General features: G+C 41.2%; 2 protein-coding genes across 10 annotated transcripts in view; one reads left to right on the top strand and one right to left on the bottom strand.

Moving 5' to 3' along the window:
• The window catches only part of LOC123569852 (leukemia-associated protein 7), an 80,923-nt gene extending 72,346 nt beyond the window's left edge, over positions 1-8,577 (bottom strand). Inside the window, exons 1-2 of the mRNA XM_074022056.1 lie at positions 8,338-8,577; positions 2,065-2,198 (exon numbers count right to left, since the gene is read on the bottom strand). The gene's annotated coding sequence lies outside the window, so the exon portion shown is untranslated. The remainder of the gene's footprint in view (positions 1-2,064; positions 2,199-8,337) is intronic.
• RNASEH2B (ribonuclease H2 subunit B) overlaps positions 8,539-12,364 on the top strand; it is a 63,515-nt gene continuing 59,689 nt past the window's right edge. For all 9 annotated transcript variants that reach the window (XM_074022054.1, XM_005585875.4, XM_074022053.1 and 6 more), the window contains exon 1: positions 8,539-8,688. Coding sequence is in view for 7 of the 9 variants with exons in the window: in XM_005585875.4 (XP_005585932.1) it covers positions 8,625-8,688 (64 nt within the window). In the remaining 2 variants the exon portion in view is untranslated. The remainder of the gene's footprint in view (positions 8,689-12,364) is intronic.

Raw genomic sequence — 12,364 nt, forward strand, 5'->3', positions numbered from 1 at the left:
GAACAGTGTCTGGCACAAAGTAGGTATCAATAAATATTGATGAGCTAATTCAGATTGGTCTAGATCATGAGAGAGAGAGAAAAAGAGACTGGCCAAGCATCAAATACAAATTTACAGGAGATTCTAGTGCATTCTTATGTTATGTCCTGTCTTTTATGAAAAACTTCTAACTCTCATTTGAAGTAGCCATTCTTTTTACATTTCCTCCTTATAGGGCCCATTCCCATCTGGCTCTACAAGATATTAGAGCAACAGCTTCTACTGACTTCTAGGAATTCATCCCAGAAGAGTGTATTGAAAGTTTTAAAAAAAAAAAAAAAGGAGTCTCTTTACAATTTATAGTCTTAATGTGGCAAATCTAGGCAAAATCATCAAAACATGTGCTTCTGCTGAACTTATTTATCCAACATGGAAAATGAAATAGTAAAAAAAGATCAGAAAACAAATCTCGGGGATAGTTGGTTTACAACATAAAACTAAGGAAGAAAAGTAACAGGATCAGTGCAATGGGCCCAGAGGTGCCCCCGCCCCTGCTGGAGTTACCACATTTAGTGAATAAACTAAACTGTGGAGTTGGCTCTGCTGCTGAGGCAGGAGTGTTATGTACTTGGGCCATCTCATTATTTCCTGCCTGAAAATGTCCAGCATACCCAGAAAGGCAGGCTGCTATTTGCACCTAATGAAGTCAACAATGCCTTTGTGTACTGATTCCAAAAATGATAGCTTGATCTGGACATTGCTATATGAAGCATATGTAAAGTAGCTTCTGTTTTTCAAGAGTTTATTATTAAATAAATCATTCCTGGAAAAAATGGTAGAAAATCACTTCTGAGTTGTACATGGTTACCACAGTAATGTCATTTGGATGTTTGCTCAGAGAAGACACAGCTGATGTTAGAAATAAGAAACGGAGGCAACTTCAAATACACTGACATCAAAAAATAGCAAGCAAACAAACAAAAAATGCTCAAAAGCTCAGCAAGGGATGTCTAAAGATTTGGCCACTCCTTTTAATCATTGTCCTAACCTCTACTGTTCAGATAATGTAAAAAACAAAAAAAGTATTTTTTTCTTCTATCCCCAAATTTATACCTTCTTTGTCCCAGTCTATACTTACGGTCTGAGCAATTTGAACATCAATTCAGCAATAAAGCTCCTTTTAACTCAGTGTTTAACTCTGAAACCACAAATGTTATGCCATAGCTTGTTCATACTTCTTAATTTTCTAAATCTTAATCCACATTTTAATTAGATAGCAATGTCTGGAGAGTGCCCATCCACAAGCAGGTGACAAGGAGTCTGTTTCATTATAGGCTTGCCACTTTTTTGTCAATTTAGTTACAATTTAATCAATTACTGCCATTGCTATGGAAATTACTACAGAACGAATATTGTAGTCCTTAAGTACAGAGCAATCCTTTTACATTTTAACTCAAAATTAATCCTACAGAACGAATATTGTAGTCTATAAGTACAGAGCAATCCTTTACATTTTAACTCAATATTAAATCCTTTTTAAATCTCTGGTTTCTTTCCAAATCCAGAAAAAGGATGCTTGCTTTGTTACAATCTTCACCTCTAGTATAATCTTAATAAGAAATACAAAAGACTCATTTACTCTGCCTAAAGGTTTTGATAAAGAAATTTTTTTAAATGTGCTGCATGTTTATGCTAAAAATAGAGAAATTATAAGGACTTTTAAAGAATAATCTGTTTATTAATTGAATTACATTCTCAAATAATTAGAGATATGTAGTGAACAAATGAAGAAGACTAAGTTTCAGAAATGTTGCTCTTTCAGGATCAACATAATTGCAAAAGTCAACATGAAATTGACATTATTCTGTAGAAGTTACAACACTTTCTCTTTAAATACTCAGTCAATATTACCTGTTTTTGCTCTTAAGCAAAACATTGGGTGAAATGCTCACATTACCAGAAAAATTTGTTAATCTTTGGCAAGCAACAAACCATATTTAGTACTTGCATTTCCTGTTTTACAGATGTTTTATTAGCATGAATTAATAAAATATCTTATTACTATTTGAAGAGTATTTTACTTACAGTGAGAAAGCAGCAGATATGAACAGCTTTGATTTTAGTAATGCGTGTCTCCTTAAGCCTCTTAATTGTAGAGACTGTTGGTAAAAGTAATTAAGATTTACCAAAAGCAAATCAGGATATCATTGTTTAGGCACCTAAGAGGAAGAACAGGGTAAAATGAAACCAGAAATTAATAGTATTTCCACCATCAAATTAAAAATATTAAAAATGTTAGAAAATATATCATAGTTGAAATGATTCAAGTGCAACTATGGTTAGACTTTAGTAATCACCCTTTTATTCTTATTATTCTTTTTACCTGTGATCATATTTTCTATAAAAGTTTATATCCTGCTTCGAAAAACAATTTTTTTAAAGTAACCAACATTTTGATTTCTCCATTTATTATCATGTTAAAAAATGCATAGCTTGAAAAAAATCTCAAACACACTGCATTGTAGAAAATATTAATAGCATATATAAAAGCAAATTAGGTGAGAATAACTAGGACATCAAGTTATTAAAATTATATGAATTGTATGATGGTTACTAGGGTGCCAGGCAGCAAAATATGTAATTATCTGATTATCTGATTTAATTCTGGTAGTCTGTCTCTACAGATTCTTCAGCCAGAAAAGTATACTTTGGAGTTTGAATTGCCTGAATTTCTAGTTACCTTGATTTTATATAAATAAATGTAACACTTATAACTCTATACACACATATACGCATATGGAAATGTGTAAACATAGCATCAATACTCTTCAGCCAAGAAGCCAGGAAGTCACCTGTAGTTGAACACGTTTGGTTCATTACTTGTTGCAGCGAGGGAGAACACACGTCACGGGAATCACGGGTGTTTCAGTAAGAGGGTGTTAGAAAGGACCTTATAGGATCTGGGCTTTGATTGGGTGATTTGAGGCAGAGTCAAAGGCAGCAGGGATTCCCTCTAGATTGGATGCTGTTAGAAAGCGGAGTAATTCTGTAATGGGGGATCTCACTTACTCTTATAGGAAGGGGAAATTATAGTGAGAATAAAGTTGTCATTGGTAAAGAAGTAGCACTCATTTTGGCCAAGAGATAGGGTGTTTGGTATTTCGTGGGTGGTACAGTGACTTGCTTTTGTCTGTGCTTAGACAAAATTATGAATTGGCCTTGCTCGGTCTTATGTAATCATAGTCTCAAAGTAGCCTTGTCAGAGGCTGGTTTTCTGTGAGATGGTTCATGTCTAATAGGAGAATCACAGGGTCTGCCTATGAGAGCCAGGCCAGCTTCTGGGTGTCAGGGGCTGCCCTTTCTCCTTCCTCAATAGCTTCAGTCATTCTTATCCTATAATGGGCAGAGCTCACAGGTTTATGTGTGCCTTTTTGTCACACTGCCAACTACAGTTCAATTTTAGGTTGGGTTGGTTACGAGAGAACAGAAAGGGAATATTCTTCCCAGAAAAAATGATTCAGTGCTACTCATACTCCCTGGTCCCCTTTCTACATAGTTGATGCACTTGACAGCGAACTCTTCTCCCAATCTGATGCTTGAGGACTGTGGTGCTTTCTCTATTGCCACTCGATGAGCATTTGATGGCAGGAAAATTTGGTAAAAGAGAACAACCATTTCTCCTGAGAAAAATGGTGATAAACATGGATTTTAATTTTAATTTTGTTTTGAAAGAAGCAATCTTACAGGTTTCTAATAATATAGAGGAGAAAATATTATTCCACTACCTTTGATACAATGTCTGCTCTAATTACCACTAAGCATTCCTAAAGGTTATTTGGCACTGACTTCTTCTCCTGTGCTCCACCCAGTTTTTCTTTTTTCTCTTTTTACTAAAAACCAAACATCTATTGTTTCCAGCATTTAGAAGAGTCGCAAATTTTCTACTCAGAGGTGTTAAAGTTGCTGCTCCCTTTTTATTGTTTGAAGAACAACCTGCTTGTCTCTTGTTAGACTAACTAGTACAGACTAGCACTGCAAGTAATTCACAGACTATTTTATGATCAACTGGATATAATCAATTTGTTTTGATTTATAAAATTGGGAATACCACAAGCCACGACTGCCTAGCTATCTGCATAAATATTTACTCAAAAAATATTTGCTGAACACATGCTATGTTTCCATATTACTTTGTCCCAGGCATGGGGACACCAGGGAGGGAAGGAAGGTGAAGAGCTCAATCTCTGGAGTCCTAAGGCCCGGGTTGGAATTCCTGCTCAGCCACTTGCTAGTCATGTCATCATAGGCAGGTACTTGATCTCTCTCGACTCTACATTTTTCCTCTGTAAAATGTGGGTGACTCAATAATACCTACCCTTAATGCTGTTGGAGGGCTGAAAGAGGTCATTTGCATTAACTGCTCAGTCCAGTGCTCAGCATAGTTAGTACTCAGTGAAGCCATTGTTATTTTTTGACAAAATAGTGGTGAATTACTAGATGCTATTCTTCCCTCAAGGAACTGACTGGTTCCTCTAGCTGGTGAAATTGGAGGCATCTCACTTATTCTTGGGGAGGGTATTAGGAGGCAGGAAGAGAAGGCACTTAGTGAGACCTCATGGATCAGTGAAAGTTGTCCTGGCAGTGCTAAAGGGTAAGGGACAAAGGAAGGAACGAGGCTTGTGTAGAACAGAATGGCCTCAGCACTGGGGACACAATACCAAGTGCTAGATGTGACAGAGGAGAGAACCACAGGCAGTTCCTTGTGGCCACACTGTGGACTGGATGGAGAGCGACGTAGGTAGTGGGAACTGTAGCTGGGGATTCCAGCCAGGACCGGATCTCAAGGGCCATGTGTTCAAAGTTTAGCACCTTAGACTTTACCTTGAAGACAATAGGGATCTGGAGTCAGTCTATCAGTAATGGTACCCTTTTCAAAAAGGTACTTACATAATTTTTTTTAACGATAAAGGAAATTATTTACAGAGAGGGCAGAGTTCATTGTTTTCTCATTCACAGAGTATAGTGACCATTACCTGTATGAGCCTGGCCCTCTCATTTAATTTCTCCTGCCCCTCATTCCTTATCCATTCCTTTCTCCCATTCCTCTCCATATTAAAGACACCCATTTTTTGTTTGTTTTTTATTATTTTATTTAAGTCCCAGGGCAGATGTGCAGGATGTGTAAGTTTGTTACATAGGTAAACGTGTGCCATGGCGGTTTGCTTCACCTATCACCCCATCACCTAAGCATTAAGCTCAGCACGCATTAGCTCTTTTCCCTAATGATCTCCTCCCCCAACACCCTCCCCCTACAGGCCCCAGTGTGTGATGTTCCCCTCCCTGTGTCCATGTGTTCTCATTGTTCAGCTCCCACTTTTAAGTGAGAACATGCGGTGTTTGGTTTTCTGTGTCTGCATTTGTTTGCTGAGGATAATGGCTTCCAGCTTCATCCATGTCTCTGCAAAGGACATGATCTCATTCCTTTTTATGGCTGCATTGTATTCGTGGTGTATACGTACATTTTTTTAATCCAGTCTATCATTGAGGGGCATTTGGGTTGATTCCATCTTTGCTATTGTGACTAGTGCTGCAATAAACATATACATGCATGTATCTTTATAATAAAATGATTTCTATTCCTTTAGGTATGCACCCAGTAATGGGATCGCTGGGTCAAATGGTATTTCCAGCTCTATATCTTTGAGGCATTACCACACTGTCTTCCACAATGGTTGAACTAATTTACATTCCCACCAACAGTGTAAAAGCGTTCCTATTTCTCCCCAGTCTTGCCAGCATCTGTTGTTTCTTGACTTTTTAATAACCACCATTCTGACTGCCATGAGATGGTATATAATTGTGGTTTTGATTTGCATTTCTCTAATGATCAGTGATGCTGAACTTTTTTTCATGTTTGTTGGCCACATGTATGTAAAGACACCCATTTCTTTATGTGCTTGACATGGTCTTAAATACACATGTATCCTTGCAAAATACATCATGTTGTTCTTTATGCCTTTTACATTTACCTACATGGTATTCTGCTAAAAATAATTTCCTGCATCTAAATTTTTTTCTTTAGATACAAAGCATCTGTTTGTATATGTACATCAATCACTGTGTCAACCTTCTGTATACATGGCCCATATACAATACACATTGTAGCATTATTTATAATAACAGCTTGAAATAACCTAAATACTGCACACTAGGGAATGGATAACTAATCCTGGTACACCAGCAGTGTTAAATATCATGCCTCCATTAAGAATGATAGCTCTCAATATGAAGGGGCACATGCTTCTGACAATGTTAAGTGAGAAGAGCAGACAAAATAGTCTAAATTGTGACAACAACCACAAAAATACACATTCATATAGCCAAGGGCTGGAAAGGATCAGAGAAAAATGAAACAGGTATGTATGTCTGAGCAAGGGAATAATGAGTAACATTTCTCATGTACAGTAGCTCCCCCTATTCGAAGTTTCGCTTTCCAAGGTGTCAGTTACCCCCAGTCGACCTTGGTCCAAAAATATTACATGGAAAATTCCAGAAACAAACAATTCATAAGTTTTAAATTGTGCAGTGTTCTGAGTGGTGTGAATTCTTGCACCATCCAGCTTCATCCTGCAAAGGACCTGAATTCTCCCTTCGCCCAGCGGATCCACACTGCAGAAGTCACTTATGAGTCACTGCAGAAGTCACTCCTCATGAGCCACTTAATAGCTGCAAGAGTAGTGATGCTGGCATATTGTGAAAATTGTTCTATTTTATTATTGTTGTTGTTAATCTCTTACTGGGCCTAATTTACAAATTAAACTTCATCATAGATATACATGCAAAGGAAAAAACAGTATATAGAGGGTTTGGTACTATCTGCAGTTTTAGGCCTTCACTGGGGGTTTTGGATCCCATCCTGCAGGAATAACGTAGTGCTTCTGTAGGAATAATGGGGTGCTTCTGTAGCTGTTAGTAAGATGATGGTGTACCTGGGGATTTGCGCTATACACCACAGCATCTTCTACCGTAGTTTTGGGCAAGAGTGAAGATCAGAGCGGTACCAATCTGCTGCTCCTTGCCCCAAAACTGGCTAGAGGCGCCTTTCCTCAGCCAGAAAGGCCTCTTCTCCACCAGCTGTGTCCTGCAATCAACTGCAGCATATTTGCCTCACCCCATGGGAAACAGGTTTGAAGTTAAAAACCTTTTCAGAGGGCCGAGATAAATTTAGTGCTGCTAAATTTAACTACTTTCAAGATTAAACATGAAAAGCAAAGTGCATGAGTTATGTATATTATTCTTTCAATTGTGCAAAAATAAGATATTAACTCGTTTTTGCATGGAAAAATTCTGCAAGAATAGACAAGAAATGTTAACAGTTACCCCTGGGATCTGGGATAAAAGAGAGACATCATGCTTTTCTTTAAAAAAAAAAAAAAAAAGAAATTTAGGTTTTCGTGGATTTTGTGTGTGTGTGTTTTTTTTGACAGAGTCTAGCTCTGTAGCACAGGCCGGAGTGCAGTGGCGGGATCTCGGTTTACTGCAACCTCCATCTCCTGGGTTCAAGTGATCCTTGTGCCTCAGCCTCCCTACGTAGTAGTTGGGATTACAGATGTGTACCACCACACCCAACTAATTTTGTATTTTCAGTAGAGACGGGGTTTCACCATGTTGGTTAGGCTGGTCTCGAGCTCCTGACCTCAGGCGATCCGCCTGCCTTGGCCTCCCAAAGAGCTGGGATTACAGGCCTGAGCCTCTGCGCCTGGCCCATGCTTTTCTCTAAAGTATGAAAGGAATATGTACTTTCTTCTTAAAACCCATGTACCAAACATCACTTTTCAATTAAAATGTTATTTTTAAAAGTTTAAGCCCCCAAATTTCATGGTTCTAACTTTTTAAATAAATGTCTAAATTTTTACCTCATTACAGCGTTCTCCAAAACAACAAATTCATATTCTGAGCCTAAAACTGTGCACCTCTTTTAGTGATGAGGACGGAGTCCAAATTGAGGACATCCCTTATAACTCACAATGCACATATATTCTGACATCAATAGCAACATAGAATGCAACTGATGACCAATATATATTCACAAATAATTGAGGACCATGCCTAAGAGTTGGATTCGGATTCCGACGTGACTGCTAATGTCCCTAACACGGACTAGCTCCAGGAGAGTCCCCCGGCCCTGGCGGTGTGGCGGGCGTCACCCGTTGTCCGGGCCCACACCACGCAGACCCAGTCCCAGCTCGCTCGCTAGACCACGGAGGGCCGCTGGGTGCAGCGACAGAGCGCGGGGCCCCGACGACCCCGCCCCGCGCCGCGTCACTCGGCGCCCTGCGGCGCGCTGTGAGCACCTACCACTAGCGGAGCTGCGAGGGAGAGGCCGCGGCCCCTTCCAGTTGCCGGCGACCCTGCGCCGGCATTCAGAGCGCCTCGCCTGGCGCTAAATTTAAAAACGTAACACCAGCAGCAGGCTGGTCCCGGAAACGAAACGAAACTCGGCCCGCGGGCCTCCTCCCGGGCGCTGCCGGTCCCTCAGCGCGCCGCGCCACCCGGAACAGACCCTTCTCCCGCCATTTTCGGCGGGGCTGGGAGACTGAGGCCCGCAACGCTGGGCCTGCGGCGCCCCGGAAGAGGCGGGCGGCATGGCCGCCGGCGTGGACTGCGGGGACGGGGTTGGCGCCCGGCAGCACGTGTTCCTGGTTCCAGGTAAACACGCGCGCCCGGGCGGTGGGGACTGCCCAAGAGCTGGTGAAGCGGCGCGCCACCCCGGGCGCGCTGCCCCCCACCGCGGCAGCTCCCATTCCCCGGCCTGGCGCGGGATGGGATTCTCTCTGGGACAGCTGGCCCCGCATCTTAGTCACACGTCATAGCAAACCGCGGTTTTCAAACCCGGAAGCGCCGAAAAGGACCGAGCGTGTTTCCTGGGCCCTGATTCCCGGTAGCTCGGGTGGGCGGGTGGAAGCCGACTCAGCCTGCGGGGAGCCACGCGGGTTCGGGGTCATCGGTGCGCTGCGGGCCCCGGAGGTTTCTGCCCTTGGTGTTCCCCACCTGGCAGCTGGCCCTGCTTCTGTGATCCTACTGTGTTGGAACCAGGGATCCAGTAGGCTCGAAGTGGCCCCAGGCGGTGCGCCGTTTTAACAAGAAAGCAGAGGGACAGGCCTGCGGTGGCGAGGCAGGAGGGAAGCGGGATGGGAGTCGCGGTTAGGCCAAGGGTGGTTCAAAGCGACTCAGCAGGATAATGACCACAGGAGTGCTGGAGCCGGGCCTTTCAGCCCCCGTGTGGATGATGACGGGCCATCCAGGACATGCGAGGGCTTGAGACAATGGACAGCCAGTGCCACACAAGGAAGGATCGATTAAATGACACAGTTAAAGGAATTTGGCCTACGGAATGCAAGCCAGAAAGTTTTGGTCTTTTTATATATGTATAACATTGGAAAAAAGGAAAATCTCCTGTTCCCTGTATTAAATTTTGAGTTTAGCTCAGCAAATGCAGCGTGTTCGTTGCCTAAATATAGTCTGATACCAATATTCTTTCCCAGGAATTCAGAGTTTTATGATGCTTATTGAAAATGTTTACATGACAGGCTGTGAAGAATATTTTTTGCCTCTAAAAAAAATATATAAAGTGTACGAATTTTACGTATGCAACTCATTGAACTTTTCATACGTATACATCACCCTAGTAACCATCCCAAGGATTAAAAACCATACCAAGGATTAAAAACCACTGCACTCAGTTTGTGGATGATGTTCGAGATGTAGACTGTTTCCAATAGGTCCTTATGCCTATTCTTAGATAGCCCCAGGAACCTCTATGCTGACCTCTGTCACCAGAGGTTAGTTTTGCCTGTTTGGGTAAGAGTGTACCCCTTTCTGTCTGGCTTCTTTCACGCCGAAAATTTCATCCATGGTTTGTGAAATTCATTCATGTTGTAGCAGTTGTTTGGTTGGTTAGTTTTTTCATTGCTACTTCTGTTTAATTGTATAAATATCCAAACTATCTGCCCTACTGTGGATGAACATTTGAATTGTTTCCAGTTTGCAACTATTACAAGTTACACTTCTCAGAGCATTCCTTTAGGCGGCTTTTAGTAGACATAGGCACTCATATCTCCAGGGTGTATACCCTGGAGTGGAATGGCTGGTTCTAAGTACTTGTGTGTAGAGCTGTAGTTGACACTGTTAAATGGTTTTCCAAAGTGGTTATACTGATTTATATTCCCACAAGCAGTGTATGAGAGTTCCCATTGCTGTACATCTTCAGTAAAGACGTTTGGGTGGTAAAACAGCCAATGCAAAATTCAGAATTTTGACAATCTCGCAAAGGACTACCCGTATACATGCTTTTCATTAGAAAAATCATCCTTCTCACTTTGTCACTTCAAGACAATTAGATTTTCAGGGTAGGAACTCTAATCATTCTTTCAGAATCAAGTGCATTATTATTATTCAGATATACACAATAGCTGATGATAATTTGAGCTTCTTATTTTGTTGTTCTGTTTAATCAGTATTGACATCGTCGTTTTAAAAGTGTGTTTGTGTCCTTATTGTATTAAACACAAAACCCTCAAAAGAATTAAATATTGATTGTATCCCTGAAAAATGTAGGTTTTAATATATCTACTGCTGGGTTGTGGGAAGAGTTTCTGTTGAGTTTCTGTTCAAAGCTGAGATCTACTGTGACCTTTTAAGGCATTGGCGGAGGCTGAGCAGCTGTTGGGAACTGCTAGAAAGAGCTGTGTGGTCAGGCGGGCAGGAACTCTTAACAGTTAAAAACTTGGGCTGCCAGCTTCTGCAATTCTTCCTTCTGGCCTTTAGTGCCACCTGCAGGCTCTGAGGGTACAACACGGTTTGATAGCGACTGCAGTGCAACAGTAGTTCTCAAACTTGAAGGCGTCACTCACCTAGGGAGGTGGGCCTCAGCCCCCACAGGTTCTGGTTCAGTAGGTCCTGGGCTGGGGCCAGAGAATGTGCATTGGTAACAAGTTTCCAGGAGATGTTGATGCTGCTTGTCCGGAAATCTCGGCCCCACCCCAGGAACCACTGCAGTAAAGACTTTGGGAACTAGATTGGGATATAGGAATGACCAGCCTCATGTTTGGCCCTCTTTGTGGTGGGCCAGAATTTAAATGGTCAGGGAAGTGCATGTAAGTGCAGAGTATGAGGTTCATCTTCCCAGTTGTCTTTTCCAGAAGGTGAGAAATCACCCTGCTTAGTTACACATTTGGGAGTTGGAAACGATATGCCCTCGGCTGAGGGAGCACCATACCCCAGTAAAGTTGGGCCCTTAATAAAGAAACCAAAGATTATTAAACATTTTTCAAAAGTATTTGGTGGAGGCGGCCTGTATTCGATTTTAGAAAACTTGGGATCTGAAGAACTTACTCTGTGTACTGAAAAGTGAGCACATGAACCCAAAGGCCGACAGAACTTTAAAGGGATTTATCCATGAGACAAGGGTAAAGCTGCCTAACCTTGCAATGATACATTTTTTCAACATTTAATTCATGCTGTTCATCGAGTTGCCTGCCACAGCACTGTGTTATATCTTGAAGGATATATTTAAATGTTTGGTTTAGGTATTTTGCCTCTAGTTTTCCATTTGTTTGGAGAAGCTGACTATCTCAGATAAACAAATCTGGGACTTGGAAGAGATACTTGTGAGATATTCAGACTTGGGACGTTGGTTTTCATAGGCTGGTGAAGACAGAACTGTTTCCCATTTCAGCAAAGGCAAGCATTTCTTTTAGTTGGGGTTGTCTTAAATGTTTCTGTAAAATGGCCTGGGAATACTAGCCTGTTTGCAGTTTTAATTTCTATAAGAGGCCATTAACATCTTTACTTTTTGGAAAGTAGTGTAAGTTTCTATCCCTCTTTTTCTGCCCTAAAAGTAAATGTTTGAGTCATATTTTTAATATTTTTCTTAAGTCCATTTTTCTTGTTAATGCTAGTAAGTTGGGATGTACCCAGGTGTGAGAGGTCACCTGATTCACTGTGTATAGAAGACTGCATTTATTGCTATTGGGGGCTGAACAATTAATTGGGTTCATCTCCAAGGAAATGTTAATTGGGAAACCTTAACATTGTGTATGGAAAAAAAAAAAAAGAAGAAAAATCATTTCAGGCCTATTAAAACAAAACTCATTTGGGTTTACTTAGGCTGATTAAAACGTTCCTTAATCAGCTCCCTGATTAAACAGTCCTGAGGTGAAACTGGACCTCAACTCAGATTTTCAGTTAGAAACAAGTTTTACAATAAAGTTATCCCCCTTTATTTCATGAATATATATGTTTAAAAGTATTTTAGGAAAGATTGCACTTATTATTTATTTCCCCACAGAAAGCAGTTTCTTGGAGGTAGAGGATGGGTTGCTTT

The sequence above is a fragment of the Macaca fascicularis genome, chromosome 17 (genome assembly GCF_037993035.2).
Source record: "Macaca fascicularis isolate 582-1 chromosome 17, T2T-MFA8v1.1".
In the NCBI taxonomy this organism is placed as follows: domain Eukaryota; kingdom Metazoa; phylum Chordata; class Mammalia; order Primates; family Cercopithecidae; genus Macaca; species Macaca fascicularis.